Source organism: Alexandromys fortis, unplaced genomic scaffold (genome assembly GCF_014885135.2).
Source record: "Alexandromys fortis isolate MF-2015 unplaced genomic scaffold, M_Fortis_MF-2015_v1.1 scaffold_112, whole genome shotgun sequence".
NCBI lineage: Eukaryota > Metazoa > Chordata > Mammalia > Rodentia > Cricetidae > Alexandromys > Alexandromys fortis.
In genome coordinates this window covers 2,234,285-2,249,366 of record NW_026068013.1, presented here as the reverse complement: position 1 = coordinate 2,249,366, position 15,082 = coordinate 2,234,285, and the positions used below count along the sequence as shown (strand labels likewise).

The 15,082-nt window shown below is 38.2% G+C and overlaps 1 protein-coding gene across 1 annotated transcript in view; it reads left to right on the top strand.

The window, feature by feature from the left end:
• Cntn5 (contactin 5) overlaps positions 1-15,082 on the top strand; it is a 656,861-nt gene that overhangs the window by 281,739 nt on the left and 360,040 nt on the right. Inside the window, exon 5 of the mRNA XM_050162227.1 lies at positions 1,220-1,315. Coding sequence (XP_050018184.1) covers positions 1,220-1,315 — 96 coding nt within the window. The remainder of the gene's footprint in view (positions 1-1,219; positions 1,316-15,082) is intronic.

Genomic DNA, 15,082 nt, shown 5'->3' with positions numbered 1-15,082 from the left:
CCTGCCTTAAAATTTAAAGTGATGGAATGACAAGGCTGCCTCACTGTTAGATACTGCCTTAGCACAAACAGAACTCTGGAGCTAATACTCAGGACTATAAAAGAGGGTGGAGACATGTGCAGAACTAGTTGCTCCCTCCTTCCCATCCATCCAGTAGATTATCTTGATTGATTTAATCAGTTGTTAGGACGTACTCTGTTAACTTGGGCTCTAATTTATATTTCCATAAAACATAGTATTTATAGAGAAAAACCTTTAAAAATAATTTATGTATAATAGAAAGAGTGGCAGAATATTTTTAAAAAGCATGTCTTATCATGGAAACATGATGCTGTAGACCTCAATCCTGAGACAATATTTATCCATGAAAATAAACCATTATTTGCAAGAAACTATTTTCAAAATCATGACGCTGGTCATACTAATTTATAGACAGGGAGATGATGTCTGTGGGTGATGTGACAAATAGCTCAATAAACAGCAATTACATACAAATTGTCCACTTCAGGAGCACTTTCTTTTAGGACTGTTTCCCATCTGTGCAAATGTAATGTAATTTAGTGAAAGGCAAAAGACCCGGCACTAATGTCTCATAGACACATAAGTTTCAGTAGCTTTAATATGCCTAGACTAACCAAAATAGATGAGTACAATTAATTCAGAGGTCCCCTTTTTTCCCTCCATAAAATGAAAGAACATGATGTTCACATCCACTCTCACAGAAAAGAACATTTCATAACTTCATTATATCCTGCTAGAGCACAATGTCTCTCTCATTTTGCAAAGTCATGCTTAGCTTTACACAGCACCGTAGCATGGCAGCTAATGAGGTAGTGGGCTGGACATGTGCCACCCCAACAACCTCGCTCTGAAGGACAGGCTTTCCTCACTGAAGAGTCAGTAGGTAGCCAATAGTATTGAGAAATGACCATTATGTGCAAATAATGTATTGGTTAGTTTCCTTCTGCATTGACAATGTAGAATGCACAGTAAATAGACATAAAGAATGTGGTATTGTTGTGAATATTAGACTTATTTAAACTGCTGTATTTAACACTGGGTGATTATAGATTTATTTATTAGGCCCTCCCCATACTAAAAAATAAACAAAAGAGTAATTGTCATGATAATAATAGAAAAATAAGTGAAAACATCCATGCTACTTTAAAATTTTTGTTTCTTTTGTACCTGACATCTAAATGCTGTGTTGTGTTGACAGATCTGGGAAATTTTAGTGGCCGGACAAGAAGTGCAGTCTCTGTGAGAGAAGGCCAGGGGGTTGTTCTGATGTGTTCCCCGCCGCCTCATTCTCCAGGTACAGTACCAGTCTTCCATGTTACCACTAGTCTCGTGTGCTGTTTCTTCATTCTCCTAGACTGTGCGACAGGGGACCACGCGGCTGACATGTGCATGGCTGTCATGACATGCATGAGTAGTTACTGATCATACACCTGACATAGCACTGTTTTTCTGTGATACTATTGTTTTCTTCCCATTCTGTCAACTGCTGTCATTGTGCTCTTGCCACCATTGGTGAGCAATATATGGTCAAGAGTGCAAGAGCCATGAGAAGTGCAAAGGCGACTGACGTGTCAGAACTGAGTGACTACAGAGTTCCTTGTTTCACAATGGAAGCTCCATGGATCATGGCTTATGGTGCTCCTTGCCACAGTAGACCCAAGCTGCTAAGTTTTGAACAAAGCTATAGTTACCTTATTTCTTGCTTATCAAAGTGAGGCAAAGAAGTAATTACCTTTTGAAGTTGCGGGGAAGAGAAGAGTAGTCTGGGCTACAAATAATTATACACTGCTTTGTCAACTTGCTGGTAACCTACTCTGTTAAAGTCCAGCAGTTAGAAATGTGGATCTCTTTGTATCTCAGTATGCCCTCACTGGAAAACAACGTAAGAGAGTCTGACATCAATTAATGTGCAGCCAGATGGTGAATTCTCAAAGCCGCTCTAAGGAGTCTGGCTTTGACATTAAACGAGACTGGATGTGAGTCTGTTCAAGCTGCCAGACCAAAAAGCTACCAATGGATGGCTGAAACAGCAGGGATGCTTTTACAGTGCTGTCTGGTAGAACCCTAATGAGAGGGTGGGCATGGGCAGGGTCTGTTGAGGACCTTATCACTGACTTGTAGGTGACTTCCTTGCTGTATCTCTGTATCTTCAATGTGAGAAAATACTAGAATGGACTAAGGGACAGGGGCTGGGTTTAAGCCACCATCTGGCCGCATAAGGTTCCTTCACCTTCTTCCTGATTTGACCAATGAGCCTCACGTACCTGGGCACACTGCTACCCTAGCTGTCCCCAAGGTCTGTCTCCCTCTACTGCAGACATAGGACCTCATTCATCCTTCACAGCCTCACCTTTTTAGCACAGCCTTTCCTAACCTGCAACATTTGAGTTCTCACTCCACTGTTTTCATTTTTACCTCTGTCTTGTTTCCCCCACAATGCTCATCATTTAACTCAGTGTATAACTGTATTTACCCATTTAGAGGTCTTTTTTATCTGAATCTATCTTTATTGCATACCTGTAATTATTTTTGACAAGGAGCTCACATTTGAAAATAACCAAAAAGCTAAGGGGACGTAGCTAGGACCAACTCCGGCAATGCCTATTGGCTCCTCCCAGTCCAACATGGATGGAAGAGGTGTGTTCATAACCTCTGAGAACCATGCACACTGCCCCAGCTCCAGGGTCGCAGCGGGTCTTTGTCACCATTAAGCAATTTGTAACACACTGCTCACAGACCCCATTTAAGGGCTCAGCCTCTTGAAAGAGCCAGAGCTATTTCTGCATCTAGTATGAACCAGTAAGCCCTCCCTAAAGAAGCCTCTGACAGCACTGAGTCAGGAAGACCTCTCGTAAAGGAGCTGTAGCTGCCAGCAAACAGAGCCCATGGGGGGGGGGAATGCAACTACCAAGAAGCTGTGCTAAGCTCTGTATTTGGGGTCTAGAATTTTTTAAAGCTCTCTCAGGTTTTAAGTGGATATAGTCAGCCAATTGTAGGTCTTCCATGGGGTTGAAGACTAGATAGTCATAGTTTCCTCTCATGGCTTAGCCATGACTTCTAATATAAGACTTAGACTCCTTATGATAGGATAATTATTGAAACATTCAGCATATGTTTCTTGCTTGATATTGTTTATGCTGGTTGTAATTTTAATTTTTATACTTGATATTTATTCTTATTGTATATAGCTTTGTATTAGGCTTAGAACTCTCTTATTTAGACAAAAGGGGGAGGTGCTGTGGAAACTCCTTCAACCAATAGGCTTTAAGATACCAGCCCTCTTGGGTATGGTCTCTTGTACTATAAATGTAGAGTAGACAAAAAGCTTTCTTGGCTGCTGGAATTTTTTCTTGTTCCCTTCTCATTCAGAGAACTGTGATCTGTGAGTCTACCCCTAAATAAAGAACATTTTATTATACTCAATTCTGAGCAAGTGTGGGACTACTTTATAACCTCCATCTATATTCCTCCATTAGCCAGTCCTTTCTCCACTAGTGAGTCCTCCATCAACTAGCCAGTGCACCCTGCAACAGCTAGTACTACCTCCACTAGCCAGTATTCCCTCCACTAGTGAGTCCTCCTTCCACTAGCCAATACTCCCTGCAACATCTAATACTCCCTCCACTGGTGAGTCCTCCCTCCACTAGTGAGTCCTCCCTTTACTGGCCGGTACTCTCTTCACCAGGCAGATCCTCCAGGGACTGAGACTCCTGTTTTGAAAGGTCAAAGTGAATCTATGAGAGCCTTTAACTCTAGTGTTAGAGCTATAGTGCTTAAGCTTAACCTTTACTGTTAAAGAACAAAACAACAGAGTTTGTTGTCTTTAGATTCAGAGTATTTTGTCATTCACTCAGGTTAGAAGCGAGGTTTAACAGGTCAAGCAGTCTGGTGTAATAGTGAACAAAGCCATAGAATCCCAGAGACAGCTGTGCAGACTGACAGGCCACTATGCAGCCTCTGTTTCTGCACCTGGGTGAGTAGGCTTCCAGCCAGGGTCTCTCATTCTGGCTTTGACACTTATTACTGGCTTTTTTTTTTTTTTTTGCTAAATTAGCTCTATCGTACCTTTAAAGGGAATAATAAAAGCTACCTGGTGGATGGTGGTATTGAGGCAGTTTATGTAAGGCAATTAGCCCAGTGCTTAGAGGGAAGTAAGCATTAAATTCAATTTTGTCTTGAAAATCTGTCTTCCAGAATCCTCTTTAAAATGCAAACGCTTCTGAGAAAGGTGATGACTTAAATCATTATCCCTAATACTAATTACTTGTTGACAGTCAGGCAACAGGAAGGTGAACAACATTTGGAAATGTGAGTATGAGCCTTAGAGATGAGGAAAGAACCATAGACAGAGGCAGTGTCTTTAGGAGACCTCTGTATCATAGACTAATTGGAAACCCAAATTGTCCCCTCACATAAAGTAGTCTATATGATGTGGGGGCAAAACCCTGGCGGCATCAAAGTAAACTGTTGGGTGATGTTTTACATTCATGATGCAGACACCTTCTGAAAGCTCTAACTACTCAGTCAATGTGATGTCACAGCTAGCACTATGATATAAAACAAATTCAAGGAGTGTTTTAATATCTTTTATTCTACAAAACAGTAATGCAGTATGTCATGTCAAGTTGCATCTTTAATGTTTTAATCAAGATTGTAAAAAACTGATTTTAGCAAAAATATTTCAGTAATTCTGAAATTTCCACATACATCCTGTAATTATATTATTTTCAACCAATCCATGTAGGAAACATGCCAGACCTTCATTCTGACACAGCTTGTTGTCATTTGCCTAGATTTTTATTTTTTTAGTTATTATTCTCTAGTAGTTGAAACTATTTTAGAAATATACCTTTTAACGCTATTAAATGCAGTTTTTGCGAGCTTACATAAGTCACGCTGTGATACGTGAGTGAAACATGCAGACATTGATAAGATGCAAAACTGTCCTTAAAACTATATTTCAGGCGTAAATAATTTTTAAAGTGATCAATTAAGTTGTCCTTATGGCATAATAATTATGATCTTTTTCCCTCTAAAATTCTTGTTATAGGGAAGACATGAGTTGTGTGATTTGGTTTCAAGAAATTATTTTCAGTTCCACCTAGAATCAGTCATGTTCCAGGATGAAGAGAAGAAAAGGGAGGCAGTATTTTATATCTTTCCTAGGTATTTTATTTTATTTTTTCTTTGTTTTATACTTAGTGCTGTCAATAACTTTGTGCTATCAATGGGCATATTGGAGTTCAGAGATCCACAGCTGAGGAGTTGACAGACTCACACCCATGTGACTCCTGTGTCCTTCCAACTGTGTCCAGTGGTTTCCTACATGGCCCATTGGTATTTTATATAAAGTGCAATTTTAAGGAAATATAAGCCACTGATGAAACATATTAACCTGAGTCATTTAGGAACTATGTTGTTTTATCAATTAAGAGTCAAGAAGAGTATGGGCTACAGAGATGACTCTTGTCTCTCCCTCCCCCAACCTTCTCCCCAAAAAACAAGCTAATCGAAGATCTGAAAATTCCAGATCTTGTTAAGAGTCATTTCCCTGGGCAGGGATTATTAAGAGGTTGTTTTTACAATCCATATTTTCTTCCTAATTCTCCATGACCCTTCTAAGATACTGTAGTATATATGTTGACATAGGGCAGGGAATAAACATTCATTGTTTATCATGTTTGGCTGTAAATGACTAGAGTTCACCTGAAAATAGCTACAGCATGAGATTTGCATGAAATCTACATTGCCGCAGATGAAGCAATTCTAGGAACTAAACAGACACAAGTGGGACTCTTTGCCCTAGCTATGCTTCTCTCTGTGTGATGCCTACATTGTTCTCATTACAGACAGGCTTTCTTGGTGGTGCCTGACTACTAACACAATTGTCTTAATTAGCACAATATATGTGTCTCATTTCTCATCTAGAGAGCTGTAAAGAAGGAAAGCAGAGAATCCTTGTAGCTATTGTTTTCATTTAATTAAAAAATAGAAGCAATGTTGTATGTACATTTATGTATGCATACATATAAATATGTATGTCATGTATATATATGAGTGTGTGTATGTATAAATGTAGATATGTGGTATATATGTGTGTGCATCTATGTATTATATATGTCTGTGAATGTACATGTAGGGGTATACATGTGTTTTATATATATATGTATAATGTATGCATATGCTATTTCTTGAACAGCTAGGGTTAACAGGCAGGAGCTTTGGTTAAAAGAGTTGGGAGAACTCTCAGTATGAAGGAAGAACTTAAATATATAAACATCACACTGTGGAGGAATGATATTCATATTTTTACAAAGTAAATCAGAAGAGGAATAATGGCTAGCATTCAGTAAGATTCCTGTTTGTGTTTCAAGCATCAATTTGAAAGCACGGAGTTTGAAGTACCACCCCCTCCTCCCNNCTCTCTCTCTCTCTCTCTCTCTCTCTCTCTCTCTCTCTCTCTCTCTCACACACACACACACACACACACACACACACAAAACATTTCAGCTAACGCTGTACCAGATTCATGCTCTCCTGGGACTTTCTTTCTGGGGCTGAGGTGAACATTGCTAGACACGTGGACAGAAGAAAAAGTCAGCGAAAAAAATGGCTGTGCTTTACTTTTAAACATGATGAATTTCAGAGAATCTTGGTGCATCCCATGAGAAGAGCCTAGAACCTTGTTCAAGAATGTAAGTGAGAGAGTTAGAGAAGGAAATGTGGGTGTGACCCAGCAGAGAGTCCGCAGCAGTCATGTCAGCAAAGCCAAAGCGATATCATCTTATCTGATTTATCAGTATCCACTGGATTTTGACCCAGATGTTAATGTCTAAGCTTGAAAATTTGTGCCAGTGCTATATATATGCTGTGAGGTAAACACTGTACTGATGATGGCTATTCCTCTTTGCCTGATCTTTTTTGAGCCAACTAAGTAACAAGAGTCTTCCCAGGGCAATGATCCTATTCCGTTAGCCATAACCTTTAGGGCCTACAAAATCTCTTTTCTTGGGTAAAACCTATTGCCTTCTTCAGCATGTCTGAGTCAAGTCAGATGGCTCATGTTTCTGACTGACAGACTTTCCTAGGCTTTCTATGTACTTTGAATCTTCTGTGCTTGCTAACTCTGTCATGAGGATCTAGTAAATGCTCTGTAAATACATTAATTAATCTTTAAGAGCTAATTGACAATGCCAGAGAAGCTCATTTGAAACAGCTTATTCTGCATTTGGTCTCACAAATTTTTACTATTACATTTTCAAGAAAATGCATGGTGTAATAGAGTTATCTGATCACATCTAAAATAAATTTTCCTTTAGGTAAACAGAAAGAAAGATGACCATACATAGTTAGATTTTAATTAATACCCCTTAATTGAAAAATTAATACTTGGGACATTATTTTTCTTTTTTACATGTGAAATGTTGATCATTTTTTGGATTAACTTTAATGGAGCATGGTTTTCATGATAAGAATCAACAATCTTAAGCAAAATTTGAGAAAAAGAGTGCATACCTGCATCCCTAGCCACCACCACTATATTGGCAGTCTCTGGCCACAGAAAGCATTTAACCCACTTTCCTAATGACATTCTACTGATTATTTTTATACGTTTTGTTTTCTCCAAAATCTTTTCGATATTTTCATCTTTATTTATGCATGCATTTACTGATTGTTTAGTATATTTTGTGTAAATTGTATGTGCTTTGGTCAATGTACCATGGAATGAGTGTGGAAGCCAGAGAACAACATGCAGCAGTCATCTCTCTTTGCACCAGGTGGTCCCCAGAATCAAACTCTGAATTTTTAGGTTCAACAGGAATTATTTTATCAGCTGAGCCATCTTGATGGCTCCTCCAATTTTTAAAAGGATAAATCATATTGTTTAATGCCCACAACTTATCAGCTGAGCCGTCTTGATGACTCCTCTAGCAACTTTTATAATATGAAAATCATATTGTTCAAGGCCCACAGTTGACTTATTTACTCAATAAAAGGATTATAGAGGACACTGAGTCAGTGCCTGTGACTTTTACCCACGATGGTCCCTTACTCCCGCTGAGGATCATCCCATGATCTCACTGAGCTACATCTGTTAGTCCATTCACAGAGAATGGGCACGTGAGATCCTGTGACATTTCTGTGAACACTGAAGTGCAAACCTTTGAGTCAAGGGTATATCTGTCACACTATAGGGAACTCTAATTCCTTTTTATGTCTTTGAAAACCGATGCGTAATTTTAATTCCAAAGTCTACTGTCTGCTTCATTTCAGGATGACAGTGGCATTTTCCCTTTGTAAATATGTCTTCATTAGATGTATTTTATTCCTTTTATAATTAAAATTGATTCAGTTTCTACTTAAAACCCAGCAGAGTGATGGTGCTGAAGTCAAGAATTATTTTTCTTCTTTTTTCCTTATTTTATTTGAAAAACTGTGGTGTGTGCATGTGTGTGTATGTGCATGTATGATTTTATATATATATATGGATTTTGACAACAGCATGCCATGACACACATGTAGAGACCAGTCTCATTTGAGATGTAGCTCTTTTAGTCAGGGTTACTATTGCCGTGATGAAACACCATGACCAAAGCAACTGGGGAAGGAAAGGAATTATTGGGCTTATACTTCCACATCTTTGTTCATCAACACAGGATGTTGTGACAGGAACTCCAAAAAGGCAAGAACCTGGAGGAAGGAGCTGATGCATGAGGCATGGAGAAGTGCTGCTACCTGGCTTGGTCTTCATGGCTTGCTCAGCTTCACTTCTTACAGAGAAATGGTGGAGGTTTAGAGAAAGGCTAGGCCCACTCCTGTCAGTCATTGGTTAAGAAAATGCTCCCCAGACTTGCCTATAACCCTGCCTCATGGAGGCATTTTCTCGGTTGAGGATCTCTCCTCTCATAGGATTAAGTTTATGTCAAGCTGTCAAAAATATCCATTGTTTTCAATGTGATCTTCCATTTACTATGCATCAGAAAAGCAAAGTAATGATTGTTAAAGACACATGCAATTTTACTAGCAAGTATCAAGATAAAACATATTTAAACTAATCATGGTGGGGATTTAAGGAGCAGATAAGTTTAAAAGTAACTTTGTCTTCTATGGTGAGTACGAGGCCAGCCAGTGATTATAACAAATCCTCCAAACCCTCCCCGCCCCTCACACACATAAATAAAATTAAAGAAGTAGTATTGAAAAATTATTCTCCCATGAGCTCAGAACCGAACATGTGTATGGACCTATCAAGTCAGTACAATGTATAAAAATCCTGTTTTGTATATGAAAATTCTGGGAAGAGATATGGATAGGATTTTTCTAAATTAGTTCTGTCGTTATCCTAAATTAATTGTTGATGTAATACATCATTTTTGTTTTTAAATATACATTGTTAAACACTATTTCTTGGGGTTTTAAAATATAGTACACAGTGTGGTTCTAATTAAGATATTCCAGAACCTATGAGTAACAGGGAAAGGACGACCACTGTGGAGGGCTGGCTGCGGTCTCAGGCTCCCTCCACAGTGGTGGTCTGAGATGGTGGAAATGCGCTTTCACTGTACACTGCAAAGAGGCACCAAGCTAACAAGCACCTAAATTGAGTGCCCTCAGTCTGAGAATCAGTCACCAGAACCATTTCTTCCCTGAGGAGAAAGAAATTCTGGAGAGAGAAAACTGGCTGACCTCATCCAATTAGCACGCCACAGTTGCAGGCATAATGGCCCACAATGACAGGCCTGTATTACCAAGATGTGTGTTTGTGTTCCCAGGCTGCAGTCCAGGATATGTCAGAAAGGATCACTCTGGGTACCATTTCAGTGCGTTCATATTGGCCATAAGAGAAAGACAGAAGGGGAAGCCATAAGGGAAAACTATGTTCTAGTCCTCTAATGTACTAGAGAATGTTGTTGGTCCCCAAGGACACAGACTCCTTCTGACAGCTTTTGTATAGCCACAGCCTCAGACTGACAAGCAAGTCAGGGAGGTGAGAAAGAACTTGCTCCTCCAGTGGACATCCGGCGCCCTGGATATCAAAGAGTATCAGCGTGGGTGTTAAGGAATAGTATGGCTCAGTCTGAGCAGTTCGCATTGACTGATGCTTCAGCCTGTACTGAAAACACACACCAACACATTTTCACATTCTCCCACTCATTGCAAGGAAATTAAAACCCCCAAAAACTTGTTCTGAAAGACAAGGGTCCTTCTTGCTGATCTGGAATATTATTTACATAATATATATGGACTTTATAGACTTCAAATTGGATATTGAATATTTCCTGAAGAATGGGATCCAAAAATTAAGTCAACAATGTATTTTCATCTCCCATGATCTGTGCTAATATATATAACTTCCGGGTCTATCATCACACTAGGCAAGTCTCTTCCTATGTCATGAGAGTATCTGAGTGTTGTACATGCCTCTTAGGAGTCTGTTTATCTACATGATTCCTATGTTGTAATGAAAAAGTATCAAAAATTAATTTTATCAACCTTAGTTTCAATTTGTCGAAGTGGAGATGACCTGGCATATTATTACAAATAACAGCGAGTATTTACCTAAATATGTAGCATGTGATAATTATTTACAAGTTCCAGAACACATAAATTATGTAGGCCTGTACAACTGGAGGAACCGGACCTTTGGGTCTCATGGAACACTGGCTCATGATCAGAATAAAAAGAGGCATTGAGTGCTTAGCTATTTTAAAGCAACCTGCATAGTGAAACATGTGTTATTAGCTCAGTGTGGACTGAACTAAGGCAACTGTGAAACCTTTGTCTCCATATAGGTTTATTGTAGCTTGAGAGTCTTCTTAACTAATAATCTAATTCCACCTAGTGAATTCTCACTAGATGCTAAGGATGGTGCTTCATAGTTCATTCAAGCCATATTTATTTAATAGATAACATGAAAGAAGTATGTCTCTGTGGTCATAACAAATGACAGTCAGTCAGGGAGAGTCAGCAAACTAGCCAAGGCTGCAGAGAAAACATAGTGAAGACAGAAACTGTAAAGAAAATTAAAAATGGAAAACTTTAAAATAATGTCATTGTCAGCCTTGTATCTAAATTAGTGTCTATGTGGTTTGACCCTCTTTAAACCCTAACCTTATCGCTTACTCTTTATAAAATCTCTTGAAGTTTTGTAGCTTTACAAGTTTAACCTTTATAGGAATAGTTTACCAGGGTCCACGTTTTTAGGGCAATCTCCATATTCTAACTATATAAAAGCATGTGGGTTCTCCTAGGCATGCCAACCCTGTAATTTGGTGATGAAAAAATCAAAAAAGTCTCTTAGAGAAAATATTCATGTGCATTCTTAGTTAAGATCTCAAGACCTAGAAACACACATTAAAAACTATGTTCCCCTACTTTATTATATCATCTACATATTTGCAGTATTCCTACTACCTTGAATGAATTTGTATGGGTTTCATTTTAATACAACCAAATAAATTCTAAGAATACAAACATCATTATTTTAAAAGTAGAACAAAAAAGAATTCAACCTCAAAATGATTGAATAAAAAGTAATAAATTACATGACTTGCAGAGTTTGCCATGTTATTCATAAATATATATGTATGCAAGGTAAATTATTTATGCAGAATCAAATAACTGAAGAGCTGGGACAAATAAATATTTTTTAGATATTGTGAATATTTATATTAAGAAGAAAAATTGACAACCTGATAGTCTCCAAGCAATTCCTTTGTGTGTATCTAGATATTCAAATATTTTATATGCTTAGTTATTTTGATAATAGAAATGATAAGACCTTGAAAGATTATTCAAGCAATGATATATTTTATTTGTTAATTCACAGAATGAGTAATATTCCTTACAGTTCTATGTTGTAACTCTGATTGAATTGTAATTCAGATTCAATTCAGTACACTGCACTGAATGTCTGTCTTCCCCTATGAATAAAATGAGGCCAAGCATGTCAGGCATGCCTATAGTCCATGCACTGTGAAGGCAGAAGCAGGAGAATGACTGGGCCAGCCAGTGCCATATAGTGAGATTCTGCCTAAAAAATAGAATAAGAAAATGAAACCTAAAAATGACAGTTTTTTTGCTCTCTCTTCCTCTACACACACATGTGCATGCACACACGCACACACACAAAATCATACATAAAGAAATAAATATAAGCATAATCTGGGAATACTGATGCATGCTTGCAATTCTAATACTTAAAAGAACAAAAAAATGCTGTATATTAAAGCTTAAAAACAACCTTGACTATCTAGCAAAACTCTGTCTCAAATGCATCCATCCATGCATCCATCCACCTGTCCGTCCGTCCGTCCATCCATCCATCCATCCATCCATCCAAAAATGCATATATACACACACCTCATATATATATATATAGCATTCACAAAATAATTTGAATAGTCGATAACTAAAATAATGAGTCTTAAATTACTCTAGATCAGTAACTTATTAACAAAGATGATCCCTGACTCCAGAGTCATCAGCAATATCTAAAAGTTGTTTCAGGTAAAAAGCGAAAGATTTTTACAACCTGAAAAGAAACCAGAGTATGAGGATAGAAGGGGAGAGGGGAGAAAAGGAGGGAAGTTGGAGAAAACAGTAAAAAAAAATATTGTTTCGGGTGCCATAATTGGGATGATGGAATAAGAAAAAAATAGTTATTCTCATTTATCAAGTAGAGATGTGGTATGGGACAATTATCTATATTCTGTCAATTATGTTTTAAATAAATGCTGATTGGTCAGTAACCAGGCAGGAAGTATAGGTGGAACAACCAGACAGGAAGTAGAAGCAAGTCAATGAGAACAGGAGAATTCTGGGAAGGAGGAAGCCCATTCCTCCCCAGTCCTGTCCCAACCACAGAAGAAGGAAGATGTGATTGCCCCACTGAAAAATATACCGAGCCATGTGGCTAACATATACTAGAATAATGGGCTAATTTAAGTTATAAGATTAATAAGAAGCCAGAGCTAATGGGCCAATCAGTTTATCATTAATATAGACCTTTGTGTGATTTCTTTGGGGCTAAACAGCTGTGGGACCTGGTGGGAGGACAGAAATCAGGAAGGACAGAAACCCAGACAATAGAGATGTTAATGAAATACCTAAAATGGGTGGAAAAATATCTTATATGTAAGGTATGTGCCCCCCATGTCATCTGAGATGAAACTGAGAAGAACAGATGTAGATGGCAAAAAGCTTGTTACAATAGGATGATACCAGATGCTAACTCTGAATGTATGCAGTAGGTTTCTTTAAGAATCTTTACATTTTAATAATATTTGAGGACACTCAGTCTCAGAGATACAGACACAGAAGATAGGCATGAAATGTTATTTTGCAGAAGTAAAATTGGAGTGGGACATGGGCGAAGCATGCTATGGGGTTTTAATATTATTAAAATTTGGAAAGCTCTATGCGGACCTGCACCCTGGTGTTCTCATAAGGGTACCATTCCATGATCTAAACAGAAAAAGTTTATGTAGGCAGAGCCATTCACGGGTCCCTGCGTGAGAAGCATCTCTTTGATCGCTCCTCCCTCTACGTTTGAGTTTCATCTCTTCCACAGGTGTGGTCATTGAAAGTGTGTTTATTAAGGAACTACTTGTTCTCACTGAAGCTCAGAACCCAAGTTGTGTTTTAAATAATTGTGCTCCTCCTACCATATGAGGTGTTTATTAAGGGTAAATGAGCTCAGAGCTGTGCTGCCACTTTGCTGTAGTAGAAATGGCCAGCTGGAAAGAGTATGTGTATGCTTTCATTAACCAAGATAAGTTAGGACAGCCTTTCAATAGTGTCTCATCAAAACAAAAACGAGTGTTCAAACTGCGTTAAAAATCTTAGTTCATAACTAACCCAAAGGGCACCTGTCCCGAAATGATGCTCTGGCAGCAAATGGAAGCTTGACAGAATGGGTAGGGCACTGGGATGTCCCATGTTTTAAATGAACAATCATGGCAAATTTATGAGCTGATTTTTTAAGAGAAAAGGGACAGACCTTGTTATTGGATGAAAGGTGTTCACATTTTCACTGAAAAGTATGTTGTTTACTCTTCCACTCCCAACATTTATGAAGCAGATAATAATGAAATACTCATGTGCCACAAATACTAATTGCTTTGTGTCAGTCTAATTAGACCCACACAGCTCAGCCAACTGGCAAGAACACTGACCTCAGTACAGGATCAAAGTCCTTTCCACAGCAGGTCTGTATAAATAGGAGATCTTCTAGATCAGCTTTGAAATTGTTTTATTTATTACCTTAAATTTTCACCTAGTATCAAAATTTTCAAAAGAATTATTTCATGACATAGAAGAGTCAACATTTCAGTATCTGTGCATCCTTTTATCCATCAATAATTCTTAGTTATATATTAGCCATTTTCACAACTTTAAGGAACATGGAAATACATCATATATCTAAAGCATATAAGGTTTTACGTGCACGAGAGTGGAGAACTATATCAGAATTAACTCAAAGAGAGGGAGGACCTTATAACAAGACTCTAAAAGGAGTTACACGGTACAGTATTGTATATATGGAAAGAGAATCATGAGCTACGACTGAAGGGAATACAGGCTTTCAACAATGAGCAGGAAGGACAGAGAGATGAAAATAAAGTTGCAGGCCTGATAAGGGACAAGTTCATGGGAATTCTAAATGATTCATATGATTCTTGGTGGTAAAAAGTTGTCTGATTCCCCTAAAAAAGATACAAGAGGACTGCAGTAATTTTAAGATAGGATTTACAAGTTGCTTGCTAGAATTTTTGGGGTCGCTTATGTATACTATCATATCATCTGCAAATAACGAAAGCTTAACTTCTTCCTTTCCAATACGAATCCCCTTGATCCCCTTATGTTGTCTTATTGCTATTGCTAGAACTTCAAGCACTATATTGAAGAGGTATGGAGAGAGTGGACATCCTTGTCTTGTTCCTGATTTTAGTGGGATGGCTTTGAGTTTTTCTCCATTTAATTTAATGTTAGCTGTCGGTTTGCTGTAGATAGCTTTTATTATATTTAGGTATGACCCTTGTATCCCTAGTCTCTCCAA